The sequence below is a fragment of the Oenanthe melanoleuca genome, chromosome 4A (assembly GCF_029582105.1).
Source record: "Oenanthe melanoleuca isolate GR-GAL-2019-014 chromosome 4A, OMel1.0, whole genome shotgun sequence".
In the NCBI taxonomy this organism is placed as follows: domain Eukaryota; kingdom Metazoa; phylum Chordata; class Aves; order Passeriformes; family Muscicapidae; genus Oenanthe; species Oenanthe melanoleuca.
Genome location: NC_079338.1, coordinates 12242590 through 12268710, shown reverse-complemented (window position 1 = coordinate 12268710; position 26121 = coordinate 12242590). Strand labels below are relative to the sequence as shown.

The window sequence follows — 26121 nt, the reverse complement described above, 5'->3', positions numbered from 1 at the left end:
ACTCCAGCTGTGAGGAACCAGCCTTCAGGGATCAACCTGATGGATCATCCCTAGTGAGTGCACGTGGAGCTGCTGAGCTAACAGGAGAAGCACAGCCCTGCCTCAGGAGGATCCTCTCTGGAGATCCTCATCTCTCCACTGCTCACTCCTGTATCTATCCCTGTGCTGTGATTTTTACTTTTCTCCTTTAGATACAGAAAATGTATTTCAAAAGAAACTTTCACATATTCAATGCGGCTCAATAAGGCTCCTTTAGTTTACATACAGTTCAGACAGATGGAAGAGTAAGGACTAATTTCTCAGTGTGTCCTTGGTCTGAGTGAGTTTTGTATTGTTTCATAGAGAATCAACCTGAAGTGTTTGGTGTTGTAGCTTGGCCACTTTAAATCTGAATTTGCAGGCAGCCTGTAAAGGAGCGTTTTCTTTAATTTTTATTTATTATTTTCTCCCAAAGCTTGTGTCAGGACACTGCACCTGTACTGGCTTTTTGTTCCCAAGATAAGAGTATTCTGGCATCTTTCCAGTATCTAAAATAGAATTCTTCTTGAGAATCTGCTGCACAGGGTGATAAAATACAATCTTATTTTACCTTCCCACCTTTCAGATGCTGTTCCACACTCTCCTCACTCCTGGAGTAGTACCTGTGCCTCCAAGGTGCTTGGTTGGTACTTAGTTGTTCCTCTAAGGAGTACCTGTACCAACTAAGAGGTACTGTATCTCTTAGCTGGGGCTAGATTGAGACAGGCTGGGTAGCACTTTGCTAAATGAAAGGTCCCACTAATTTGGACAGAAAGGGGAATTTGTCAAGGTGTGGATTTGAAAGAGCCATGGAAAAGACCATTTATAGATAGGGGAGAGTAATTGAGTGACCAGTCAATCAATCTGTGTCTCCTTATGTCTGTACACCGAGTGTGCTTTGACCAGTGTGATCCTATGGAATGCCTGGGGCAGGTCACTGTGACATCTCTTCCCCTAAAGGGTGAAATGTCACAGTCACGTTGGTGGTTGAAACTTTGGAAGAGTCCTCAAGCCCTTCTGTTTAAATTCCTCCTCTGGAGATGACTTTTATGACCTGCCCTTTCTGTGCCCGTACCTGAAAGGTGCGTTCAGAAGCTGACATTTCCATGGTGTTTAACCCCCTCGTGTCCTCTCCTTTACGGCGTCTCCTGAGGCAGGACTGCAGCGTGGAGCAGGTAGGGGTGGAGCGGGTGTCGGGCAGGGAGCGTAGGTGATGCAGAGAGGGGCTCTGTGGGGAAGCACGGGGGCAGCGGGGGCACCTGCTCAGGTGAGGTCGGTGTTTGATGGGCAGCTGCAGCCGGGAGCGAGAAGGCGAGGAGGAGAGCGTGTGGGTAGAGGAGGGAGAGGCGAAGGAGGTGGTGACAGAGGCGGGCAGCAGGGTGCAAGGAGAGCCCAGAGCGGGCAGCGAGCCCACGCAGGTTGCCCCAGGGGAAGCGGGTCGGGCGGAGGGCAGGGGATGTGGGCAGCGCCCCGCGGGAGGGTGTTCCCGAGGAAGTGGGCGCGGGGTCAGCGGGCGGGGATCGGGCTCGGGCTCGGGTTCCGAGGGGCTGCCCGGGGGCGGGAGGCAGCGCAGGGGCCGCGGCTGCCGGCGGGGCAGCGAGGGGCGGGCGGCACCGCGCCCATAAAGGGCGGCGGCGGCCGGCGCGGGCAGAGCGCAGCGGCTGCGGCACAGATGGGGATGCTCAGCCTGCCCGGCTTTCTGTCCTGCGGGAAGAAGAAGGTGAGGCGGCGGGGGGAGGCGGCGCACCTGAGCAGGTGGGCTGTGGAGCTGCCAGGAGGGCGCAGAGGCGCTCGGGCAGGCAGAGTGCAGATACTGCTTTACCTGCTGTGGGCAGGTATGAAGTTGTCTGGGCAGGTGAGATCCTAGCAGGTACTGAAAGGTAAAGTGAGATGAGCACCTGGGCACGTGTGAAAGGCATTAGGACAGGTATTTTTTAAAGTGCTGATGTGAACGTCTGAAGAAGTATAGGGGCATCTGGGCATGTGCAGGGAAAGAATAGGGGAGTCTACTGGAGCTGCCCCCCAGGAGCTGACAGCACAAAGGACTAAGGCAAAACTCTCTGTGGAGGTGTTTGGGTGGTCTGGCAGGACCCTCTCTCACAGGTGTGTGCTGTCCTGCCAGGGAGCAGTTGGACTGTCAGCACAGCTGGCTGTGCCCTCCCTCTCATGGCGCCTCCAGTTCCCCAGGCTTGCCAAGGTATGTCCCTGGACAGAGAAATGAGGATACCGTTGCCTGTCTAGCCTGGTGGGTGATCACAAGCCTTCCCTCTTCTCTTGCAAGGACTTCAACTTGACAAATGAAAAAGATGCCCACTCCAGCGACAGCGATGAGAACGCAGAGCGCGGGAACTGGTCCAACAAGGGCGATTACCTGCTGTCCATGGTGGGCTACGCCGTGGGCCTGGGCAACGTCTGGCGCTTTCCCTACCTCACCTACCAGAATGGAGGAGGTACCTGTGCTGAATGGCAGGGCTGGGTGGGCACATCTTGCTGTCCCCAGGAGAGAGGGGGGCAAGCTCCCATGGCCAGCTCTGAGGTTGGGCATGTTCTGTCAAAGCTGGATGAGTGCATCGCCCTGGGAGCTGGGACGGAGCCCACTCATGGCAGCGGGGAGTGAGAGGCATCTCTGTGCTTTTGGGGTGCCAGCTGAGAAGGGAAATAGTATTTGGTTTGAATTGCAAATTTCTACCTGAGAATTCCAGAACTTTTCTTATTTACTCACAACTAACATGCACCTTTTTTGTCATGTGCCAATATCCTCGACTTGTCTAAATAGCTATTCTCCTTCTCCAGTGCTTACTTCCTAGTACGTTTATGTTATATACCATACCTGCTATGTTTACAGAGAACAGTTGAATCCCCTCTGCACCTTTGTTTTTCCATGCAAACAATCTAAACTGGAATAATTATCCCAGCTTAATAATTACTCAGATTAGACACCAGGGAAGTGTGAGACAGAGAGAGCCTCTACCTGCTTATGCAATGAACTAGTGACAAAGCCAAGCAGAGGCATTGGCTTCCTTGGCTTGTATTCCAGAGCTTTATCTTCCTGCCAGGCTTCCACTGGTAATTAAAGAGTGCATAAATAGTAACTGCAGAGAATTTACCTGTATGTACCTATTTGCTCTGCCTAACAGTCGTTGAAGTCAAATTCTGGTCTGTAAATGCAGCACAGTCCACACGCTGCACATGGAGCATAAGGAGGAATTCTCAGTACAGAATTTTTATTGGAGCTTGGCTGGTTTACATTACTTACAGTTTTGTTGAAGAAAATTGTGAAAACAAATTAAGTTGTGATGTCGGCCCTTGGACTTGATATTTTTTCTTATCTGCTGCAGCAAAGACTTTGCATTTAAAGCATACTTGTGCTGCTCCTTGCATCCTTTTCTGTGCCCCTTGCCCATGATTGGCATGGTAAAGACAACTGCTACATCCTTGTTTCAAAACACAGGGATAATCCAGTTAAGTCTCTGGGACAATTTGCTTCTTGAAATTACATCAGGTATTTGCAGTTCCTTGCAGAACTGGGTCCTTGATTGCATTAAATTCACTGAGAGTGATGAGGACAGATTCCTGCAGGGATATCATATTGTGTTTATGAAACTTGTGCTCTCGCTTTCCCTGTCTTCTGAGCACATACAAAGAAGTGCCAGTCCCTTTCTCAGAACAAGGAGCTCACTGATATCAGGTTAACATGCACTTTTAAGTGGACTTGAACAAGAGCCATCCTGAGATGCTGTTTGACACAAGACTCAGCCAACCATAGAAAATAATCTTCATGCTTTGATGTCCAGTACCTACTTAACAGGGCAGTTGCAAAACACAGCTAAGTACACACAGGAATGGTTCTGTTCCTCTTTAAATTAAAAGCTGAAAGATTAAATAGAAGGTGGACAAGGCTGGTGGTGCCTACGGCTGAGCAGTGTTCCTGCTTGTATTAGAGCACAACTTCAATAGTTTTTGTAAAATTAATTTACTTTCTATAAGAGAAGCCATTATTTTTAAATCAGCAGTTCTGACAGTCTGTATCTCTTCATTGCAGGTGCTATTTATTCTTATAGAAAACAGGACTTGGAAACAAATCTCTCTATTTTGAAAAAAAGCCCCTACAGTGGGATATTTGAGCAGAGGGAAAGGGGGAGTATAAAATGTGATAAAACTGGGGTAAATGCTGAAAGATGCATTGTTTTCTCTGTGTGTGTGACTCTGCTTTCCCTCCCTTTTTTCTCTCCTTCTCTCAGGTGCTTTTCTAATCCCCTATACCCTGATGTTGGCATTAGCTGGCTTGCCCTTATTTTTCATGGAATGCTCCCTTGGGCAGTTTGCCAGTCTAGGGCCAGTTTCCGTCTGGAGAATACTGCCATTGTTTCAAGGTTGGTTTTGTTATCTTTTCTGAGATATTTTTATTCTAGTAATACACTGTTGTGAATTAATGATTTCTTCATGAAGTTACTAATTCTGAGACACCAATATCCATGCAGCAACTATTCCTAATGTTACAGGGTCAGTGTTATGTTCCCAGGCACATACTTCCTCATTATTCAGTTAATAAACAGATGTTGAGTAAAGATTTCCCCAAAAAGGTTCTTGGTTGTGAAAAGCTTTATCAATGATTCTTCCAGTATTAAGCAGCACATCACCCTCACTCCAGCTGTCCAGGCAGAAGGAAATATCCCTGTTTTGCTGTGTGAGGGAAAACCTTAGTAAAACAACTGGTGTACTGTGTGCAACAGATTGAAAATAAATTTTAGAAGTTGACTTTATCACTTCTTTATGCTTCACATCAAGGTAGCTTGCAAGGCAACTGTGTGTTGGATGGATTAATTCTGTATTTGGCTGCCAGTGTGTGTGCACAGGCATTCAGGTCTGTGTGCTCTGTGCAATATTGTGCAGAATCATCCAGCAGCTGCCCTGGGAGTCATCTGCTGGTGTGATAAAACAGCCCAGGCTCTGGCTTTGTAAAGTGAAGTGCCTCTTGTGATAAGGGAAATGGCTGCAGCTGTAGTGATAGTTTGTGAGGGTTTGTGTTTCATAGTGAGATTTGTTCGGAAGCAATTGAGCATGTGCTTTACTCACACCTGTCCATCCCAGCCCAGGACTATGCAATGGTTTTGTTTGCCTTAATCTACCAGAGGAGTTAATGTAGGAACAAGGAAGTTTCCTTCTGATGCAACAAGAATTTGCTTGTCACCTACTGAGATTGGTTGCCCCAACATTTACTCTTTTTGCTAGTCTCTGTTCTGCAGCACAAAACCCTTCATGAAAGCAGTGTGTTTGTTTTTAAAACAAAAGTTTTTAAACACAGCATATCATTTATGAGTCTGTGAAGAGAGAAACTTAAATATTGTTTCTAAGATGATTGGTACAGTTTGTCAGGCTTTCCCAAACTCACAGAACAAAACTCATTTTTAAAAGGGGGAGAACAGTAATATTAGCAAGATTTACTGCAATTTAAAGCATTCATTGCAGAGGAATCTTTAAAATGGCTTGGGCAGTCCTAGTACAGTTTATTTTATTTTACTAAGTTTCCCTCTGAATACGGAGAGAACAAAATACTGAATTTCTCCTTTAGACTTTGCCAATAGTCCCATTTTTCTGTGGGCCTCATACAAACACTATTTCAAAACCATGTTTTAGAGGGTTGGTTTGGATCATATCCATCATTTCATGGGTTTAAAATTTCACTGTTTGTTTGCTGTTAAAAAATATTTTAAAACCAAGCAAACACTGATTTCAAGTCCTTCCCAATAGCCTTTGAAAAGTCAAGTGATGACTATTTGTTTTGGTGGGGATTTTTTTGCAACCTGAATTTGGGGTGGTTAAGACATTGTGTCTTTCTCTTTCCTAGGAGTGGGCATCACAATGGTTATCATCTCAGCATTTGTGACTGTCTACTACAACGTTATCATTGCTTATGCACTTTACTACTTATTTGCCTCATTTCAAAAAGTGCTGCCATGGTCAGACTGCTTTTCCTGGGCAGATGAATTCTGCAGCAAGACACGAATAGGTATGATACTTACCAGATAGAGTTTAATATTTTTTTTTTTGCAATTGGACTGCTTTTTTGGGATGAGAGTATAGGAGCACGACAGCTACCTGTGGCTTCAAAAGTCCTTCCTGGAGTTTTGCATCTGAACACAGAGGAGTGATGCTTATCCACGTCCCTGCCACCAGTCTGGGTGCTTGGGAAATCTACAGAGAACTGGGCTGAAATCATCTTGTTGGATCCTCTTTTTGTTTTTTTAAAACCTCAGCTTTTCTTTAGTACATACAATCCGTGGAAATACTGCATTCCCATCAGGCTTCGTGGCAAAAAAATACTTTCCTTCCATGAGGCAAACTACTTCAGTAGTTTTTAACGGGGTTTTTTCTTTATCCCTTGCTTCCCCTGTGGCAATGGTAATCCTGAGCACCACCGAGGCACTGGTTTCACACTTCATTAACTCTTTAGAATGTATCTCTGCACTATTGTTCTTGTGTTTGACTGCAGATGCAGGGCCAAACACTTGTTATCTCACCAGTTTCCATACCAGACCAGTTTAAGGCAAAAGGTGAAGCTGGTGAGATAATTACCAGTTAGCAGCTGGAAATGCCGTGCCAGGTAACCAGTGATTATTAAAATAACCAGGACAGGTCAGGATGGATTACGTTGTTTACCGTATTAATGTAAATATATCTCAACCATATATCTGAAAATCTCTTCTGTGATGCCTGATGATGATGATTTATTTATGATTTTATTTATTAGCAAAACAAAAAAATATTTCAGTACATAATTTGTAAGTTTTGGGGGAACACAAAACTGAACTGAAGAAGCTGACCTGAAATATGCTTCAACAAGAATTTCCAGTAAATGCTGATATGTATGCAGATAAAGTGTTTTTTCTTGTATGTTCTGGCAAAAAATTCCCAACCCTAGTTTCCATTCCTCTAATCCTGCTCCAAGGAAAATATTTAAAGTGCTCTAATAAGCTCTCTGCCACAATAAGATGAATACCAAATGATCTGTGTGTCACCTTGGTTTGGGACAAAGGTTTTCATAGAGTAACCAAGGCTACAATTTTACCTATGCTCAGTTCTGATTTTTATGAGTATTCTTGAGGATAAGTAAAACAGACTCTTGGTGTTTAGATTTACAGTCAAGTAGTGAAGTCACAGCTGAAATGACATTTCAGGTTTGTTTCTAAATACTGTTAGCAGGCAAACTGAAGCTGTAATTGCTTAGGAAACACATTTACTGTATCAGTCTGATTTTTTTTTAAAAATAATAATCATCCCAGTATTAATGATTCCTTTTTCTTTATTTCAGTAAATGACTGCAATGCAACCTTGGGTGGGGAAATAATTCGTGCAAACTTCTCAGTCATCACGAGCCACAATCTCACGTGTATAAATGGCACCATAAATTACAAACCAGTGCAATTTCCCAGTGAGCAATACTGGAAGTAAGTAAATACTTTAGAGAAATTACTAAAAATACCTTTTTATTCATTGTGGTTTTGGATATACCTTTGGATATATTTTTGTCTTATCTTGGAGTCCAGAAAAAATCTAGTCAAGGGACACAGGCATGCAAATCACTAGAGAGGGGACTTAAAATTTAATAGATAAGTTTGGCCTTTATAAGAGAAATTATATATAGAAACAGAAGCAAGTAAGTCAACCTTTAACCAACTGAAAAATACTCCAATTTAAAGAAGTCCTTTTCTCTGGAGTCCTGGTAGGCACTAGTTGGCATCTTTACATATAGCATACATTTTTATTTTTCTCAGGAGTTACTGTGGAAAATATATTCACCTTATTCTGAATCTGGGCCTGTTGCGAAATTGCCATTTCTTTATAGCCCCATGATCTCAATTTGCCTCATGTTCCCTGGGTTCCTGGAAACTGATTCTTATGGGCTCTTCTCTTCCTGTCAGACTTTCATTATTAACACAGAATATCTTAGGTAGGCCTTACAGGAGATGTATGGAGAGATGAGAGCTGGTAGGCTTCAAAAAATGTACATTGTCTCAATGCTAATTGTGCAATTCTAACTGCACGCTCTTGGAAGGGGCTGCAGTCTTGTCATAGCCACGCACACCAGCTCACCTTTTCCTGAGAAGTAGCTGAAGAGGAGAGGAGGGGTGTATGTTTGGGTGGGTGTGGGTGTGTGTGTGTGCTGCTGCAGCCCCTCCTCAGCAGAGCATCCTGTGCTTTCAGCAAAGTGGCTCTGCAGCGCTCGAGTGGGCTGGACGAGACCGGCAGGATCGTGTGGTACCTGGCTCTCTGCCTCCTCCTGTCCTGGATCATTGTTGCAGCTGCCCTGTTTAAAGGAATAAAATCTTCTGGAAAGGTATGTTAGGAAGAGCAAGGAGATGACTTTTGGCCTGATTCTGTCCTTCCAATGTCAGTTGGACCAGGGAAGTTTAGCACAAGGCAGGGTGCAGTCCTAACATCCCCCCTCTGCTGGGCTCAGCATCTGGCTTCCCTCCTCAGCTTCATAACTGTTACATAAAATATGAGTAAAGTGCTGGTTACACAGCCATTACTTAACAGCTGGGCCTCAACTCCACCGGGCTGCCCTGTATTTTGGGATCTTGCTGTCATGCCAGTGGTTCCAGCTGACTTTTTGCAGTTGCTGTGTGATGGGAGCGTGCATGTGATGGGACACATGGGCACACGCCCTGGGAACACCCGGTGATTATTCTGCATTTCCAGTCTGCTTGAGATGTTTGGACAATACAGGTCAGATCCTGTGAACAGATGTGTGTGTGCAGGTTCCTGCCACATTGTGAAATGTTGTTTGTTCCCAGGAGTTGAAATGATTTTTAGGGACAAGGTACTTAGATGCTTGTTTTCAGAATCTGCCTCTGCTGAGCTCCCACTTCCACAAGCTGCAGCATGGTTGTCTGGAGTTTTTCTTGGGCTTGGCTGAATTCTATCCTTCCTCACCTGAGACTCTTTTCTTGGTTTTGTTCCTACCTCCTCATACTCTTTTCTCACCTTCATCTTGCATCTCCATCATTTACTCCAACAGCCTCAGTTGCCTATGTTCTTTTGTTCACCTTTTCTGCACAGATTTTTTTTTTTTCACCTTTTCCTTCTGTCATTGTGCCTTTCTTTGGTTCCTTGCTGCCTGCTTTCCTGTGCTCAGTGTGATGTCTCCTCCTGTTTTGCTTTCTGTTTGGAGCTTTCTGCCCTTGTGTCAGTGCTTTGGGGTGGAGTATCTGTGCTTTCCCAGCCTCAGTTATTCGGCTGCATGGCTCCTCTTAATCTCATGTTCTTTGGGTTCCTGACAGTTGGCTCTTCCTGTTGTCACTTCTTTTCTGGCACAAAGGCAATTCTCTTTGGAGAGTAAGGTGAAACTTGGAAGAATCTAGCTGGGCAGTAGCAAGACAGATGAAAAGCAGAGAGAATTGTCCATTCTAAGCAAGCATGAGGGAGGTCTTCAGAAATGTCAGACTCACCACATGATGGTGCAATGCTCTGGCTGGGTGGAACCAGCAGTGCTGGGTAAATTACCTGTCTGCATAACACTGAAACTAAGACTCAGGAAACCAGAGTATTGTTGAACATAGCCTGTGTGGCAATAACTCTACTGCTGGCCTTAGTCCCATTGTTTTCAATGATCAAACAACAACACAATAGATCTGTGTCTGAGAGAACCTAAAAGTCCTTGCTCCTGTAAAAAAAGCTTCCAGAACACTGACTTTTAGAAATTGTTTTGTTTTGGTTTTGGTTTTTTTTTTTTGGTTGGTTTTTTTTTTTGGTTTTTTTGTTTGTTTTTTTTTGGTGGGCAGGAGTAGCAGGGAGCTCATCAGGAGAGAATTCTACCCTGGTCACCTAGTTTTTCCTGGCTTTCAGTTTGCACTTGCTAGAAGTACTACTTAGAAAAAGATGTCAGGGGTAGCTGAGTCCAGACCTTGCTACAGCAGTAAATCACATCAGAAAAACGCATTTCTGAGACTGGTCAAGTGCAATCTGAAATGTGGATGTGTGGCTTGGGCCTTCTGCCTCCGCCGGAATGCGGCTCCAGAACCGGCTCAGCCAGATGGTTTGGTGGTTGGCATGTCTTCACTTCCCTGGTTCCTGTTTTTCTTTTGTACCAGCAGACCTTAGCCTAAAGTCTGTCCAGTCCTCCTGTGTGGAGGTCTGTGGATCCCCTCACACCTATCTTTCTGCAGGTTGTCTACTTCACTGCCCTCTTCCCATACGTCATCCTGCTCATCCTGCTGGTGCGAGGTGCCACCCTGGAAGGTGCTTTGGATGGCATTGAATACTACATTGGGCGCCAGTCCAACATCACCAAGCTGATGGAGGCAGAGGTGAGGCAGCTCAGCCCCAGAACTGTGATGCACTTCCCTTGTTATGTGGGCTTGCTTCTTTTTTTCCCCAGTCAGTTGCTTCAGGTCCTGCCCTGTATTTTGTATCAGCAGCTGGTTGTGTAAAAAGTCCAACCACTCTTCAGCTACTCTTAAACTGAAAGACAGTCACCCTCTTCCCTGTCCCTGCCACACCGGTGATCACAGCTGTGCTATTGCCTCTGAACAGTTCTTGGGGATCACGCTGGAGTTTCTTCTTAGCAAGACCTGCTGAGAAAGTTCTTGCTGATAATCTTGAGGGACTTTATCATAAGGGAGGGGATCCCTGAGTTTGAATTCAGGCTGTGCCTTGCCTGAGAAATTACCTTGGATAATTAGGTGGACCAGGAAGGGCACCTTGTGCAAAGAAAGCCACGGCTTCTTTTGTTCTGGCTTATGCCAATATTATTGCAGTTTTATCAAAAACAATAGTTAAGTGTGATATTTATTTCTGGCACTTCAATGAGTGCTTGGCACTAGCTGAGGGGCTACATCAGAGGCAGAAGTGGTTTATCTGGGTAATGATGTGTCTGACTCACATAAGTGGGAGGGTACATGGAAGTTCTCACTCCTGCAGCCAGTCCTGGTTATCCTTTTTTGTTGGCTCTCTGCCAAGATTCATATCTCAACAACCCACCTATGAGAACAAACTGAATCTCTTCTTCGGTGTTAGCCCAATAAGATTTAAGTATTCAGCAATATGACCTTTGAGACTTCTTAAAGATTTAAATATTCCCTATAACTTTTGGAGATCATAAAGATACTGTTTGTGATTGAGACTGCAAGGTCACCAGTGTGCTATATTCTATCCTCCCTAAAATTCATATGAAATAGAATTAGATATACAGGCTGAATGAAAAAAAAAAATACCCTTGACCTTCAACAGACTTAAATGTTTATGATAAGTACTATAAGTAATACGGTAATGTTCTTTTTTTTGGTAGGTTTGGAAAGATGCTGCCACCCAGATATTTTACTCCCTGTCCGTGGCATGGGGTGGGCTTGTTGCTTTGTCTTCATACAACAAGTTCCACAACAACTGCTACTCAGATGCCATTCTAGTTTGTGTGACCAACTGTGTCACCAGCGTATTTGCTGGGTTTGCAATATTCTCCATCCTGGGGCATATGGCATTTGTGTCCGAGAGACCCGTGTCAGAGGTCGTGGACTCAGGTAGGCTGATGGTCACAGTCTTGGTACTGGGACTTGCATTGGCCAGGGCATGACAATAACTTCCTTCTTTCCACTGTTTTCCAGGATTTGACCTGGCCTTTGTAGCCTACCCAGAGGCTCTCTCCAAGTTACCAGTGTCTCCTCTGTGGTCCTTCTTGTTTTTCTTCATGCTCCTGCTTTTGGGTCTTGACTCGCAGTTTGCCAGCATAGGTGAGTGGGTTTTAAGTGACTCATAGCTTTTCAAATGACCATTACCTTTCTTAATTGTGCTGCTCAGACTCCCTACTTCTTCCTTTGCAGAAACACTTACAACCACCATTCAAGATATAAGTCCCAAAGTGATGAAAAAATTAAGAGTGCCTGTAACCCTGGGTCTGTGTGCAGTGCTCTTTCTTCTTGGGCTTATCTGTGTTACTCAGGTAAGAAATTAAGTTTTTTGGGTAGTGAGTTTAGTTATGCTGCAAGTGATGAACTCAAATCAAAGTAGCTTTTCCAACTGTTCTTGTCTTTGTGGATCAATCTTAGAGACCCTTGAATTTTGATAGTGTACCTGGACATGCAAGTAAGCAATTCCCAGGGGAAGCTTGAAGAACCCAAGGTTTTCTGTGATTATTGAACTGAGACATGCTTTTAAATAGAAGGCCTTTTACAGAGCCTGTGTACTATCAGCCTGATTTATCGTTCCTCAGTTCAGGAATTTATTTGTGTAATCACAAGTACATGCATACAACATGTCCACGGCACAGTGAGTACTGCTTATAAATGCTGATGGGATCTTTTTGTTCAGAACTCACTACCAAACAGGACAGGAACTGAGGAATGGCCTATTCATGTAGTAAAAACCCATTAGCTCATGAGCATCTGTAGATTGCATGGTTACTTCTCCTGTGTGTGTGTGTATATATATATATAAATGGACATACAGAAAAGGAATTTTAAGTATACTGTGTAAAATTACTTGAGGCAATTGCTTTTAAGAGTATGAAAGTTCATTGCAATTACTTCATCTAGAAATGCAGATTTATGTGATTGTGGTGAGTAGACAGTTGTACAGTCAAGCAAAGCACGTCAGTCATGAAACAGGGTGGTGGAGAAGTTTGCAAGGGATTTAGGACACAGGAGTGTGAAATGGCTCAGAGATTGTTTCCTGCTCTGTGATCCTCTGTTGCATGCTGGTGTTTAAAGCTGTGGTTAGCCCCATGGAGAAGTCATGCATATAGGAGGATAGAAGCCTCCCAGAACTGATAACTGGTACAGCTATTGCTGTAGCTCAGTATAAAAACTTCAGCACCAACTTTATTCCTGTAAGCTCCAAATTTAAATCTTGCTCTCAGCTGTTTATATATGCTCTGCATATACATAGATCTTGGTCTTAGTATCTATAGTATTTTGTTAGATGTACTTTTCAACTTTACATGGAGAGATTTGAAGAAAATAACATTCACAAATCTGAACTTGACTTGGAGAACTGTGAACTTAAAAACTCAGTCGTGATTAGTTAAATTGTCTTGAACAAAAACGTCTTATTTTGTGCAAGTATGTTACTACTTCAATTTTAACCTCTACTGTTTGTTCTGCAGGCAGGAATTTACTGGGTTAACCTAATAGATCACTTCTGTGCTGGATGGGGAATCCTTATTTCAGCTGTCCTGGAGATTATAGGCATCATCTACATTTATGGTAAATTATTTGCATTGAAAATACATAATTAAACTAAGGGATCCCAGGAACAGTGTATATCACAGAGTGGTTTTGGGGTGGAAGGGACTTGAAAGATCACACTGTTCCAGCCCCCTGCCATGAGCAGGGACACCTTCCACTAGACCAGGTTTTTCAAAGCCCCATCTAGCCTGGGCTTGAGCAGTGCCAGGGGTATGAAATACTGATTACTGCTATAAAAAATTGGTACGTTAACAGTCTGAACAACATAAGAATAAAAAGGTTAATAAATAACGCAGAACTGGAGAAATGGTCTTTGATCATTGCCTTTCTTTGATCACTTTTGAGTAACCCCACCTGCAAGGGAGGTACCTGCTTTACAGTGAGCCCCCTGATTGTCTTCCAACAGGAGGAAACAGGTTCATTGAAGACATTGAAATGATGATTGGAAAGAAGAGCTGTATGTTCTGGATGTGGTGGAGAGTATGCTGGTTTTTCGTCACTCCTGCGCTGTTAATGGTGTGTGCACATGACTGGATTGTGTTAGTGGGACAGAACTCAGTAACTTAATATTGAAGAGGTTTTGTGTGAAGATTCAGGGCTGACTGCCCAGGCTCTGTGTTTAAAGACGGGGCATAACTGTGCCAATGAAGTGATCTATGGGCTGTCTCTGCTTTCTGATTCATTCCCTCCTCCTCTGATCTCTCCAGCAGAGGCTGGAGCTGGAGATCCGTTACTGATGAGCTGGCTCTACACTCTCAAGGTCTAACATAGAGCAACTAGATCCTCTGCCTTGGCAGCTGGATTATCTTAATTTTAGACTGAGATTGGTTTGAAAACCTTTTGAGGAAAATCCCATTTTTGGGTCAGATGTTCTTCTGTTCTCCTGTCTGACTGAGACCTTTTAATATCCTGTTGATGTCTGGTTTTTGTTACACCGTACTTATAATTGTGAGTGTAGATGGTTGGATTATTTTACTGTGACAGAATTTATTAACATCCCCAATCCAGGAGCAGTGGCAAGTCACTCTGGCCAGCACATTACCTGTAATCTGTCTAGACTATAGTTTCAAAAATGCTTAAAACTAATTTCTGAAGCAATATTTGCCGATTTCTAATCTTTGATTCTTTCCTGTATTCCTGTAAATAATGGAACTCAGGAATGCATAAAACATATAGAGAAAGGTACTGGGCTCAGCCAGCAACATATGTATTATTAAACATAAGATTTTAAGAGAACCCAGAGATCAAGTTATGTTTAAACACAGATACACTTAGTGCATCTCGCTGTCATTTTTCAGTCCTGCCCTTCAGTCTTGCTGTTTGGTGATGACTGAACATCAAATCCTGCACAACTGTTCTCACATTCAAAGCAAGATGGAACAGTGCAGAACTTGTAGACAGCCCTTCTTTTTATTAAGCCAGCTTGCAAGCAGTGCAAATTCAGTGTTGCTGGAAACCTGCTTTTCTCTCTTATTGATTTGCCATTTTTTCTAGGCCATTTTGATTTGGTCTTTGATCACATTTTCACGTCCCACTTATGGCTCAGTGTCTTATCCAAACTGGGGAACCGCTGTTGGCTGGTGCATGATCATCTTCTGCGTCATCTGGATTCCCATTGTTGCTATTGTAAAAATACTTAAAGCTGAAGGAAGCCTTGTTGAGGTAAGGGAAAAAAAGCCCCCTGTCATCACCTCAAATCTTAATTTCTTTGGTATTATCAGGACCATCTGTGCTTTCTTCTCCAACACATCTACTACTTTGACATGTTTTTCAACTGGATTTTTAGACCAAAATATTATCTCTGGTAGTTACATCAAAGTTGCATCTATCCTACCATGTTTTGATGAGAAGATAAAGTCTAATTCTCTGGGAGTGCACACATAGACACCATTCAAGAGAGATTTTTTCATCAGTTCTGTTGCTATTCAAGCTCCTTTAAATTCTGTGAAGAATTTCTATTGCTTTCTATCCCCATGTAATTTTCTGGACTTTTGCCTCCCACTCCTCACAGAAGCAAGCAACAGATCTGAGACATTCTTCTCTTGGCAAGCTTTCCCAAACAGTTGTATTGGCCACAGCTTTCCCTGTTCTCTGACTTCAGTGTCCAGAACCCACCGACCCCAAAGATACTCGGAACGATTTTAAACAATTTTGGTGATTTGCCATTTGTTGAGTTGCAGTGTATATGCAGAGCTATAATTTTACTGAATTTTGAAAGTAGCCTGGGCTATGGTAAGACGTGAAGTCCCTCTTGGTTTTGTTTTCCAGCGCATTGTCAGCTGCTGCCGGCCTGCTGCAAACTGGGGCCCCTACCTGGAGCGGCACCGAGGAGAGCGATACAGCCACGTTGTGGATTCCAAGAAAAGGCAGCACGAGATCCCCACTGTGTCTGGTCTTATATACAAGGAGCAATGTATATGATGTGTTTAATGGCTGTTTGGATGACTGTTTTTTAGCACATATGTGGGTTTTGTCTTTTTATATTGGAAAGGGACTAGGCAAAAAAAAAAAAGAAAAAACAAAGGCAAATCAGCACCCCTGCCCTTTAAAATCCAGCCCCCAAATGAAAGTAAGTTGTATTATTTATTTTTAGTGCTTTAGTCTTTAGGGAGGAACACATCAATTAGGCACTGAGATCTCACCAGATATGCAGTTTGAGAGGGCAGGATAATACACTGCAGGCTCCCAGGCTGCTGGACTGGGCACGCTTAACCCATCCAACTGGTATCCAGCTGGACTGCAGATACGGGTGTGGAGGAGAGTAAAGTTATTCTGGTGCTCCCCAGCTGGAGCCCACAGGTGCTCTGTGTGTGTGTGTGTGTGTGTCCTGAGCTGCAGCTGCTGCCTTCTGTGCTCTGCCACCCCAGGGGTGTGCAGCCAGCAGAGGGGAATGGGTGTGCTGTGCCTGGCACTGGAGCTCAGGGAACAGGAGGAATTCTTCTCTGTCTAAGCCTTGCTCAGTGTGCTGGGAGGCTGCTCAGGATTTGATGTTGAGTATGCTCTGTGTGTGTATGTGTGTTGTCTAAACAAATATAAATATTGAGTGGCAAAACATTGCCATCATAGGAAATAAGGCTTAAACATTTGAAAGCAGGCTGCTTTCTGTTTCTCATTATTCCCCTTGGGATTCCTAAAGAGCTATCTTCTCTGTCATGCCCGTGCTCAGTGCTCATCTGTCATCAATTCAAAAACCTCATGTTTCCATATTCTGTCATTAGGCTCTGCAGAATGAAAGAGTAACCATTGAATCCTGGTTTGTCTGCTCTCCTGTTTTCATCAATGCTTTGCCTATCAGGTTGTTTTCTGCTTCTTTCACTGAGATTTGGGTTTTCCCTTCCAAAGGAACCCAAAGTGCTTTTTTCAAAGATTCAAACAGTGTTATGATAGGGCCAAAAGAAGCAGAACTTTACTTAAAGTGAAGGTTAGAACTACCTTGTCATGCTGTTATTCCAAAATTTGCTGAAATCACAAGATTAATGAAAAGTTATGAAGTTTGTAATGCATTTGGGAACACAGACTTGAGCATCTGCATAGGCAGGAGAGGGTTGGGTGAAGAGAAACTGACTTCACTTGTAATACACATGAATCCTGATAAAGGGGGAAAAAAAGACTGTAGAGAATGAATACATTTGGTGTGCAGAGGAACATCTCTCTCACTGTGATACTCGTTTCTTGGGAACAAAGCAGCAGAACAAGCTGTCACTTCCTCTCAGGGCTTTGTCACTTTTTCTGGACATGAAGGAGTGTGGATAGTGGCATTCTTGCCCAAGCTGCGTGCCTTGGTGTATGTTTTATACTGGTTTGTTTTTTGTTGTTTTTTTTTTTTTTGGGGGGGGGGGGTGGGGACGGGGGGGATGTTGTGATAAATCAACACTTTATGGAAAACAAAATGTGATTTTTTTTTTTCCCTCTTTTTAATTATTTTGGAACTGGCAAATAAAATGTGATTTTCTGTTTTTAATGGGTCTGAATTTGGAAACTTTAAGTTTTCTGTGTGGAACTGGTGACCACAAATGTTTCTATGATCCTAAGCTTTTGAGAGCTTGAACTGAAAAGATTCAACCTCCAGGAAGTCTTGTCTTAGTCTAGTTTTGGAGTGGGCTCCGAAAGTAAAGAAAATAATTAAATGGGCATTTGTAAAAAGGACTGTGGGACTAGAAGCTGGTGAAGATGACCCTTTTCCTGTGCTCCAGCTGCTCTAGGATCACGGTTTAGCAGAAAAGAGAGCTGGCAGTAGCCTGGAGAGGCTGGGAGCAGGAAGGTGCTCCATCCACTGGAGCTGACAGAGTTCTCACCTGGAGAGAGACAGACTTGGGGAAGGAGAGGGCAGTTAGTGAAGTAATGAGTGAGAGCACTGAGGTGGTGGGGAAGAAGATTGGACAAATGATCTTCAGAAAGAATTCAGGAAATTTGTTGCAAAGGAGATGTTGAAGGCTTATAACATCCATCTACTGCCCTGCAAGAAGCCCCTGCAGCTGCACACAGGGTTCACTTGAGGCTGCTCCTGCTCTGGACTTGTCTTATGGGCTTCTAGGAGTTGTTCTCATTGTGCTGCTCTACCAAAGCCTCCCAGAATGACAAATGGAGTGGGAAATAGCAGCGTTACCTGGCCTGACTCTGCTTGCTCAAAGTCAGGCTGACTGATAGCAGATAAAAGGTTTTCTTCCTCAGTGAAACAATCTCAAGAAGGCTTGAGATAAACTTCTTGAACTGATTTATCAGTGTGTGACAACTCAGCTTATTATGAAAGAGTAAAAGTGCATCTCAGTGAAGCATGGAGCCAGCATGGAGGTGAAGTGTACATGTGCATCTGAATGGGATGTGCAGCAGAGAAAGCACCAAAAGATGACCTAAGGGTTGAAATAGGCTCTGCTCAACGAGCAAATAAAAGCAACCAGAACTTTTCTTGGCAAAAATCAAAGCTGGAGAGCAGAGACAATCCTTGGAAGTAACAAGTCATGATGAAAGGGCCTAAGGGGTGGTGTCTCAGTTTTGTGGGTGGTTTTATGGTGGTACTTTATTCCCTAATCATCTGCTTTATGCCCAGAAATGTCTGTGGTATCTCAAAGATGACCCAGGGGCTGGAAGCCCCAGGCATGGGCTCTGTTCCATCTCTCCAGCTCACGGATTGTTACTCATTGCCTTCTGCTGGATTAATTCTTGCCAATTTAGGTGAGAAACTTCTGGAGGGTTTTTTTGGTGTTTTTTTTTTTTCCCCTTCCCTCAGCCTGGAGGCTTTTCAGTGGCAAATCCTTTTTGTTTGAAAATTCTTGTTTGAAAATTTTTGTTTGTTTGTTATATTTTTTTTTTTCCTCTCCGGCCCGGGGAGCCTGCAGGGTGGCCCTGGTCTGTCTGAACCCTGGGAAAGACCAAGCCAGTGGAAGAAAGGTCATCAAAATCCAGCAGTTTTGCCTGTGAGGAGGAAAATCAATGCCAAAGGACGAACAGGGTTCCCATCCCTCTGCTCCAGGCTGCTGCTTTTCCCCTTCCCTGAGACAGAGGGACATTTAGTTTTCCAGACCATGTAATCAGCCTGTGTATTTTTCCAGGCATTTTTGAGGATGTTTTTTGTTTTGTTTTTGTTTTTTTGTTTTCTTTTTCTGTTCTGCTGTGTTTGTATGAGAGTGGAGGGTAAGTTTCTGGGATTTCATATCTAGCATTTATTCAATCCTTTTTTGTGCTTTGCAGGCACTGCCATCCCCCCACCTCTGCTCTCTTTATTTTTTGTTAATAAACAGTTCAATTTTTTTTCAGTTTCACCCGCTGCTATCAATTTCTCTCACTGGCAGAAGAAAAGGGAGTTACTGAAGCCTTTTCCCTTTTAGAGGAAAAGCTCATTCCAGGGCATTTTCTCCTAAAACTTGTCTCCAAAACCAAGACAGACGGCTATTCACTCTTTTTAGCAATTTTGATTAATAAATAAATAATGGGAACTTAACTAGGTGTTGGCTTTGAAGCCACAGGAAGAATGTTTTGCTCAATGCTCAGTCGAACTTTGGATCTCCTTCCCAAAATGTGTTGGTACTAAATGGTTGCATGGCTTCAAAATCATTTAGGAAAACTAATGAAAATAACAGCTCTCAACAAGATACTACTCCTGGTTCAGGAGACTTTGAGAATGTTATGCAAAGGGTTCTGTACTGCTTCTGTGGGTCTTATGCTCTTCCCTAGTGTCTAATCCAGGTTTGTGTCAGGCACAGGATGCTGGCCTGCTCTGGACCTGTGGTTTAATCTCATACAACTGTCCTGGAGAGTAAACTTCAAGCTATAAGACTCATATTTGCAAATTTTAACTCATTTGCAAGAAAATGAAGATGTCAAGAGAAATGCATTGCATTTTCTCTCTGTGTGTCCTCTGCTGGACACAAACAGATTCACATTCAACAGAGTCTGGACACAGTTTCATCTCCTTGTACTTAATCTCGTGAGTTCCAGACTTTCATTATTTTCCTTCAAGTAGAACTTCTTGGCAGAGTTGCTTAACTATAATTTTAAAAGTATGGAAACCATGACTGGCTTTGCTATGGGCAGCCTGAGTTCCACAGGATGAAACCAGCAGCAAGCACCAATGATGGCAGATCCACTCCACAGGAGGGACAATTGTTCTCCACCAGTGTTAATAAAAGTAAGGTAAAGAAAGATAATTCCCTTTAAAAGATGAATTGTGGTGTTCCTTCATTTCACCTTCCTGAAGGCCACTGATGGTGCTTAAAACATGCTTCCTCTGTGTGTGTGTGTGAGAGTATGATGGATGCCAGTGTGGATGAAAGAAGCAAAACCTCAACCTCATTCTCTGTGCTTTCTATAACTGTCTGGACTGCAGACATCCAGAGCACAAATCCCTGCCTGGTGCATGAGTGTGCAAATGGCTGCAGGAGCAGAGGTTGCTCTGCTCTTGCTGAATCCCAGTGCTGCCTCTCAATACTGTGTTCTCCTGGCATTAGGATTATTATTTTTCTTTGTTAGGTTTCAGTTTCATAAAGAATCTACAAACTATTTTCTTCTTTTGGGCCTAGACACTGTCTTCAGTGTGTAGAATTGAGAAATTTCTGCATTTAAACTCTGTTATAGCAACATGGTCATATTGATTCCAGTTACCAACAGCAGCATTGCTTAATAGCTTGAGTTTGGGCATGGACTTTGCAGCTGGTCACAACAACAGTCACCTTTTCATCCTGGAAGTGAGGAATGGCTTAGGCATACTAGGCAGGAAAATAAAACCTGTCACTGGAAGACAGATGAGGGCAGTATTTCCCTGTAATGTCAGGATATGTGTGCTCCTCTCTGAACAGGTTTTCATCTTACGTGGGCTGTTAGTGTCTAAGCTCTTTCCAGAGGAACCTTGCCAAATGTTCTGCTTCTTCATATAAAATTTGGGATCCACGCTGCTGGTGAGACATGCAGAAAGTACAGGAAAAGCAGAGATTGTCTTCACAACTCTGAGAATTCGTTTTTGTTAAGGAGGTTTGCTTCCCTTATCTGGTATTTTCTTTGGGATTGTTTTCTGTTTGTTTGTGTTTTGAGATTTTTTTTTTTAGGTGTGGGGTGGCTTTTTAAAATAATTATCTGCAGTGAATGGTGTATTTCCTGTTTCTCTGCTTTTTAGGAGGAGGAATAGCTACAGTAGGCAACAGGGGACTGTGCTAAAGAAATGACAGCACCACAAAAGTGGACAAAGCCAGAGATCTGGCTCTGTCTTTCCACATATCACCAGCATACTCAGCATCCTCTATTGTTCTTGGGATGTTTAGTTTGTTCCTCTGAGCCAGATAGTGGCCACAGTATTCCCATAGCCAAAGTGACTCTGTAAGACCAAGCTAGGCATAGTTAAAACCTCTCCCTCCTCTCACTGCAGTGCTGCAATGGATGAGTTTGTATTTTAGCTCTTTCAGCTGACAGTTGGATGCCCTGGTCCTGTTCTGCATGTGGCAGCACTGAGCCAGCAGCTCCAACTGCTCGTCCGAGTGCGAAGATTCATTAGCCTGCATTTATCAGCTCTTGCCAGGGAAATGGTGAATAATGGAGCCTGGTTCAGGTAATGAAATGATCTCCTTCTCACATCTGATTACACTGCTGCTTATTATTTCCTTGGTGTGTAATTTTGCTTCTCTGGAAACTTGTTTTGCAAACACTAATGACTGTGCAGTTGTGTCCCGAAGTTAAACCAGTGCTGCTGGAGCCTGGAGAGTTTTGTGGCCTGGCTGTTGTCTTTACTGCCTGTGCTTCATCAGCTAATGGAGGGTGGGGACAGCTCTTGCCCCAGAGCTGGAAGGTACAAGGAGCCCCATCAGAAAAGGTGCAGCCCTTGGCATCCACCAGGAGCAGCTTATTCTCCTTTTTCAGGTACCAGCGTTGTGATTCAGCCTGACTGCCCTTCCTATCTGGCACTGAGTTTCTCAGAGACACATCTGCCATGATGCCTCTCCATTTATAATTTGTAAGCCAAGAAAAAGACATGTTCCTCTCATTTTTTCCTTTATTCCTTTTCTTCTTGAGTAACTGTCTTAAAAAAGCAGAGTACTGCAGGCTATTCCAGATGTTTTATATGAAAATGCTAAAATTGTTTTCTCTCTACTGGAATAACTTTTCTTGTACATCTTAGAATTGCATCTGCTTTTTCCATGGCAGTTTGGTGTCATCCCAAGTTCACCAAATGCAGTCAGAAATCCTCATCCTTAGACCTGAAGACTTGACTTTGCACCATGTGCTCTTTGTCCCATTTATACAACATAAGGGGGTCTTCCAGTTTTCCTAGGCAGTCTTCTTTCTGATCTCTGTGTGAGCTTGGGGACACCATCCCCACTTTAGCTACTTCCTTCTCGAAATTTGTTTGTGTTCCTTCTCCAGTCTTTGTTTGTGGAACCCCCAGCTCTCCAAGGATGGCATTTGTACATGTGAGAGACTTTTTTTGAAGATTAAGCAAATGAGAGGTGCCCATCTAACGTGGTTAGCACACTGGAAACATCTCATATATATATGAAAAACTCTCTTCTTAAGTAAATGCCTCCTTCAGTAGACAGCTCTTTGCCATGGGTTGTGTATGTGTTCCCATAATGTTCATAGTCCAAAAAATGCAGGACAGTTTTGAGTTACTGTTGAGAAAGTGAAGTCCTCCTTATGTGCCATGTAATTTATTTTTAAGCAGCTCCTGGCCCCCCTGCAGTCATTATTCATCTCCTCAAGATGAGAATCTAATTTCCCTCCTCATTATTGCTCTGCCAGACTCCATGGGAGCAGCAGGAGCTGCCTGAGACTCCCTCATGCACAAGCAAGGAGCAGAGGAGACACCAGCCCGAGTGAAGTCACCCCTGAGCGTGCAGGCAGACACAGCCAGTGGTTTAACAAGGCAACAAGACAACACTCCTTCACCAAAGCCCCCAGGCTGCTGTGCAGAGACTTATGTGACAGATTTTCACTCTCCTGCCCTCTCTGAGCTCACTTGGGTGGCCATGCATCTCTTAGGAGACGTGTTTCTCTGTGGTCCCTTTGGACACATAAAAGTTGTTGGAAGCAAATCTCATCCTACCTGTAGGTTGTGTTTCACCCAGGAGCATTTTATGGTCTCTTTAGGAGGATTGTCAAGAAACAATTCCTGTATTTGAGGAGGCACTTGGCTCTGTAATGGCTGCTGTGTTGTTCATTACTGGTGCAAATTATGCCCGGGGCAGTGCCTCCCACTGTGTTACCTAAGATACATGTGCTCCTGTATTGATTACATACCTTTCAGCCAGTCACTGAAGGGAAATTTAACCCCACAGTGGAGGGGGTCCTAGAGATACCAGCCAGTTTATTGGCCTGACTGATGCTATATGACTTCTCTGCAGGAGCTGAAAAAAATTTAAGTTATTCTTGTAAAATAAAACAAGTGCAGGGGAAAGAAATTTCCACACAGAATGGTTCAGTCCTTTTAAATTAGAGGTTTTTTGTTTTTTTTCCCTAAACTATTGACTAATGGGCTGAAATTTTTGTAAATGCATCTGTTTTTGAAGACAATGCCATTTTTCTTAGGAAAGAAAATCATTAAGTGACAAGGGAACAACGAGTCTGTCCTTGTCAATGTGTTTCTATGGCTCAGCTGGGGAAACAGGTGTGGAAAACATTTAAATTAAATGTTCTCCAAACTCTGACTCAAAATGTAAACTATTAAGAATCTGATGGTTTTGTTTTCTTCGGGGTTTCACACACTTTTGCTCTACAGTCCAATTGTGCACCATTCCAGACATCAGTGACCTGGTGCAAAGCTCATTAGTGCATTATTTTCCCTAGTAATAAAAGCTGTGATTCATCACAATACCCCAAATATTTTGGATGATTTTCCATGGGTCCTGTGATCTTTTCTGCTCACATTTGGCTGCTCCCCCATGATGAGGCTGCACTTGGGGCTACCCCACCTTTCAGCCCATGTGTAGGCAGATGCTGCACGTGCCAAGCTGCCCTGTGCTGGACCAGCACCTTTGTATAACCACCCCAGAGCCTGGGAAAAGTTAAACTCAGGCTTTGCCAGAGCAATGACTAACTTCTATTTTGCTGCCATGAGCTTTGTCATTCTGACATAAGCTGTTATAAACCCTGCACTTTGTACCCAAGACACTTCAGACCTATTCCAGGCTCCATTACAGTGTTTGCTTGCACAGATTAGTGACTCCAGTTGCAACTCAAAGCTCCACTGAATTTGGCTCCTGTTGAAACAATTCTTTACTGCATTCCTGTGTTCAGGAAATATTCTATTGCATCTTCTCTAAAAACACAGAGACCTGATGGAAGGAAACACAGCAAGTGTGGCTTATGGTCCTCTTGTCTTACCTTTCCCTCTTAAGAGACTGATGTCATAAAACTTATGAATTAGGCAAGATTTAAGAGAACTAGTGGAATTAGGGCTTGGTTTTGTTTGTTTATTTAAATACTATGGTTTAGTATCTTATTTATGGTTTCTAGGCAAGATTTTTCAAATGGTAGTGGTACTTTAAAATTTGAGGAGGAATAGGGACAGTATTGCAGAAAATGCAGGATGATCTCAGTAACTGGATAGAGTATTTTTTTTTAAGCAAAACTGAAGTTTAACACACCAAAAGGGAAAGGACTCCTTCATTGCTTTGTTTCATTGACAACACTGAAGATTATAAAAAATATGAATCCAAGTGTCTGAGGTGATTAAAGCCTCATGCTGGTGCTTGTGTAAAGAACTCTACAAATTGTCAAACTTTAGTTTTGTTGTAAGATGCTGTAACTATTCCTTTGATTCGACCTGGCCATGGTGAGGAACAGTTATGGAGCTTTTAGTTCTTGGGATTTGCATTTGAGTTTCCTTAGGGTGGATTAATCCCTGATATGAGGAGGAGGTGACTCATCTGGAGAGAACTGAAGCCCTGAGAGTGCTGCTGCCTGGGGACTCTGAGGATGAGGGACAGCTCTTGGGCTGGGAGTCTGCAGGTGAATGAGACATTTCAAAGCAATTCATTGCTCTTGCTGCGTCAAATTGTGCTGCTGGACAACATCCAGTTGCATGGAAAAATATTTCCTGACTCACTTAGAATTTCATAAGCCACAAGCCTATCCAGGATTGCTTTTTATCTTGTCTAGGAACCAAGAGAAAGCTCTGCTGCATATTTAATTAGATGGGGGAAGGCAAAGAATTTTAAGATAAGATTATCTTCTGTTCCCCATCACAGCTCTCATGCAAGAAGTTTTCATGGCATGCAAACCAGAGTCTGATGGTAAACCACTTGTTTTTGAGGACACTGAAAAGAGCTTTGCAGAGTAATATTGGTTTTTTTTGTTTGTTGGGGTTTGTTTTTTTTTTGTTTTGTTTTGTTTTTTTTTTAATACTCATATGAATTTTTTCTGTGTATGAGTAAAAAGATTAGTTATGCACTATTATGAAAATTACCAAGGAGGTGTAAAGAGATGTGTGGGAACCTGGTGCTCTTGGAGGAATAAACACTTTCATTCCTATAGCTGTTGAAAGCAGCTGCAGAAGGACAAGTGAGGAGAACCTGAGTCCAAGTTTCTCACTGCTGCAATAATTCTAACAATAATCAAAATTAAGGCACTGGGAATAACAGTATGAAGTCAGCTAGAATTCAGAGCAGTGGAGTTTTACAAACACCAGTTGAGTTTATACTGTGGTCTCTCACAGTTCCAGCTCTGCAAAGGTTTTTGAGTATGTTTAGGGACTGGCTGCTAGTCCTTGCTGTGGAGGCAGCTGAAGTAGCAGAGTTTCAGGTGGCAGAAGGGTTGTGAAAAGGATGCAGAACCAGGATGGAGTCCCGTGAGGTTTTCTGTTTAGTTTAAATCTTCAGCGTTGGCACCTGTGTGCAACAAGTGTTGCAGCTCCATATCACTCTCACACAGAAACCAGAAATGTCACGAGTTTGCACCACCACAGCTGCAGAGCATCCTCTGCTCTGTCTGAGCTAGTCTGGTCCTTTGTGACTCAAAACCCTTCAGATCTGTGCCCTCCCCTTGCAGTGAGGTCAGAGGAAGCCTGGGCAATGTCTGTAGAGCTAGCCAGTGTTTTCTGTATTGTCCAGGGCTTGCTCAGGAGTTGAGGTCCTGCTCTCCTCTCGGCAGAAGGATGTGGAAGGCAGAGGAGAAACAGTTTTGCTTATTCTGTATCTCTGAACAAATTGTTACTCCTAGTCAATAAACTCCCTACCCGTGATCTTCACGGTCATGAAACACTGGCTGCACCTTGGTAATGAGTCACTGATGGGTTTCAGGTGATGGCTTGGTGTGGGGAGTGACTGGGTGTGCTGGGTGTGCTGTAACCTGGGCAGAGGGGATGTGCATGCGCTGGGATAGGCACAAAACATCCCTAAGGAGATCGAAGTTCACCAGGCTGCTCACAAGTCTACCTTGGTCCAAGAGCATTCTGCATCTCCATGCTGTTCAGAAAAGGATCCAAGTGGCTCTTGGCCAGAGG

General features: G+C 43.4%; 1 protein-coding gene across 5 annotated transcripts; it reads left to right on the top strand.

Moving 5' to 3' along the window:
- The first annotated feature begins 981 nt into the window (after positions 1-981).
- SLC6A14 (solute carrier family 6 member 14) lies at positions 982-16620 on the top strand. 5 transcript variants are annotated; one of them, XM_056491586.1, is made up of 15 exons: positions 982-1193; positions 2141-2215; positions 2300-2468; positions 4260-4391; positions 5867-6028; positions 7331-7466; positions 8224-8356; positions 10188-10328; positions 11309-11537; positions 11622-11747; positions 11838-11956; positions 13118-13217; positions 13606-13715; positions 14694-14861; positions 15468-16620. In XM_056491586.1, the coding sequence occupies exons 1-15, from the start codon at positions 1125-1127 to the stop codon at positions 15618-15620; spliced, it is 2022 nt and encodes a 673-aa protein (XP_056347561.1). In that variant the 5' UTR covers positions 982-1124; the 3' UTR covers positions 15621-16620. The 5 variants fall into 5 exon arrangements, with proteins under 5 accessions (XP_056347561.1, XP_056347564.1, XP_056347562.1 ...); XM_056491587.1 differs by having other exon boundaries at positions 1143-1285; XM_056491588.1 differs by lacking the exon at positions 982-1193 and adding an exon at positions 1588-1738.
- Positions 16621-26121: the final 9501 nt, after the last annotated feature.